Source organism: Fusarium subglutinans (assembly GCF_013396075.1).
Source record: "Fusarium subglutinans strain NRRL 66333 chromosome Unknown NRRL66333_c0000575, whole genome shotgun sequence".
Classification (NCBI taxonomy): Eukaryota; Fungi; Ascomycota; class Sordariomycetes; order Hypocreales; family Nectriaceae; genus Fusarium; species Fusarium subglutinans.
Window position 1 is genome coordinate 2008 of NW_023502638.1, and position 2338 is coordinate 4345.

At 45.1% G+C, this 2338-nt stretch overlaps 2 protein-coding genes across 2 annotated transcripts; both read left to right on the forward strand.

Annotated features, from left to right (window-relative positions):
* Nucleotides 1–282: 282 nt before the first annotated feature.
* FSUBG_14097 (short chain dehydrogenase) lies at nt 283–1101 on the forward strand (the record flags this gene model as incomplete). Its single annotated transcript, XM_036679054.1, has 1 exon — nt 283–1101. One exon carries the CDS (start codon nt 283–285, stop codon nt 1099–1101), a length of 819 nt encoding a protein of 272 aa, XP_036530443.1.
* Nucleotides 1102–1723: 622 nt separating this feature from the next.
* On the forward strand, nt 1724–2158 carry FSUBG_14098 (fad dependent oxidoreductase; the record flags this gene model as incomplete). The annotated part of the gene is made up of 1 exon (XM_036679055.1): nt 1724–2158. One exon carries the CDS (start codon nt 1724–1726, stop codon nt 2156–2158), a length of 435 nt encoding a protein of 144 aa, XP_036530444.1.
* Between the last annotated feature and the right edge of the window lie 180 nt (nt 2159–2338).

Below are 2338 nucleotides of genomic sequence, written 5' to 3' on the forward strand. Positions count from 1 at the left end.
TAAAAAGAGATACGACATAATGCAGAGAAATGTTGCATAAGGCGCCTCGGCCCCGCTTCCATCGGCCCCACGCCAGGACGGGATGGTGGGTCGACTTCCCGAGAAATAATTCCGTATGTTCAAAAGTCAGTTATGCCTGATAGTGCTCTGTTAATTTACTAGGAGGATCAGACTCATATGGGACGTATATAGCCAATGCGTTCTATAGGATAAAACCTATCTACTACCAACGAGACTTTTCTCCTAGCTTACATGCCTACCTAACTATTTACCTCATTCACCATGGTCGACTACAAAGACAAAGTAGTAGTTGTGACGGGTGCTGGCCGCGGTATTGGCCAGGCTGTATCAGTCAAGTTTGCAGAGGCTGGCGCTGTTGTTGTACTCGCCGATATACAGCTCGCGCCGCAGCAAGAAACTGTCGCAGAACTCCAAAAACGAGGACTCTCGGCATATGCCTTCAAATGTGATGTAGCTAGCGAAGACTCCGTTGCCGCATTTGCATCCTCCGTCATTGGATCTGCTGGCGTCCCTGACCTCATATATAACAACGCTGTTCTTGTTCGTTCAGGTGGCGTGCTCAATGCCAGCCCAGACAACATCCTAAAAGAGTTCGATGTTAATGTTCTCGGCTACTTACGCATTGCTCAGGCCTTCATACCGCACATGGTCGCTCGAGGCACAGGCTGGGTCGTCAACACTGCCTCACCCAATGCCTTTATTCCGCCGCCTCTTGTTGCTGACAACCTGCTCGGCTACTGCATCACCAAAGGAGCGGAGGCTTCAATGTCATATTGCATGGCTATGTCACTTATGCCTCTAGGTATCAAAGTCAGTCTACTCATGCCTGACCTTACCTATACCGATTCAGTCCACGAGTTGCAAGGAAACGCCTCTGCTGCATTCCACAAGGGCTTCAGCGAGTTTGTTACAACCCAGAGCCGCTCGGCAGAACTGGTGGCTGGGAAGATAGTTGGGAAATTACTCTCGGGAGACGCGAGGTACCTGGTTAACGTCCATGAAGGCTTCGAGGAATCGCTCAAGACGTGGGCGGCCCAAGGGATGGAGCCGGACCCGAGCCTAGGTGAGCTCCGACGTTAGGTATTACAGCAGCCGTTTTGTATAGAGTTCAATTGTGTTGACATTGCTTGTTACTTTTTGCTCTCTCCGTTTATGCTTTAGTTCCTTGTCTTGCATTTGTGATTTTACTGTAGCCAGCGTCTTCTTACATTGATATATCTTGCTAGGATAATTCATTTTCTTTATAAATCTGCTTCTATAGGAGCTAAGCACTCTAGTAAACAGAGTCTTAAACATGCTTAATGCTCGCTCTTTTTTCAGTGCAGGATATAATTAATCGAGTCTAGGTAAATGACAAGGTGAATTGAGCGTTTCGACTTTACCGGTGTAGCATCTGGGAACGGAGCGTCCCCACAAAAGCAGTATGTAAGCGGAAAAACGGCCTAAGAACCTGGAAGGACCATTTGACACCCACGTCCGCAATTCCGAGAAACTTTGTCGGAACAGGACGCTCTGGTGTCTGGTCTCACAGCTGGCCGCTGGGGTGAGATCCATAGAGACACATTAAAGCAAAGAGGCAAAGGATTTCTTGCAATTCCGTGGTATAAAAAAGGTGTTTCTAATAAACATATCGACAACTAATATCCATCATATCTGCACATAGCTATCTATCCATCTATTCATCTATTCTCAATTCGTCATTATGGCCTATAACTATGCCAAGCTGGGTCATCTCACCTCTTCCAAAAACCCCCAGTTTGACGTTATTGTCGTCGTTTCAGGTTATAATGGCCTCATTGCAGCAGCATATCTTGCCAAGGCTGGCAAAAAAGTTCTCGTTCTTGAGAAACAGTCCTATCTAGGTGGTGGCGTTGCCTCTCTTGCCATGGCGGAGGGATTCACTAGCGAACGGCATAGCGCCATCCACCAAATGATCCTAGCCAATCCCCTCATCAGCAAGGATGAATTGCATCTTGAGTCAGAGTTTGGTCTGCGCTACCTCCCACTGGATCCGGCCTACGCAATCATCTTTGAGAATGGAGTTCTCCCGCTCTATCGTGACTTGAAACGCACAGTGGATACGATTGCCGATTTCTCTAGCGAAGCTAAGGGCAGGAATAAGGTTATTAGTAGTTAAAAGAGGCTTTAGCCTTTAGTATATAAAGGTAAAGAATACTAATAAATATATATAGGTAAGATACTTATTACTTTTATTATTACTTAAAATCTTAGTTTTAACTAAAAAGTTAGTATTTTAATAATTAACTTTAAAGATATATAAATAAATAGTTATTACTTTTTTATAAAAATAATTAAG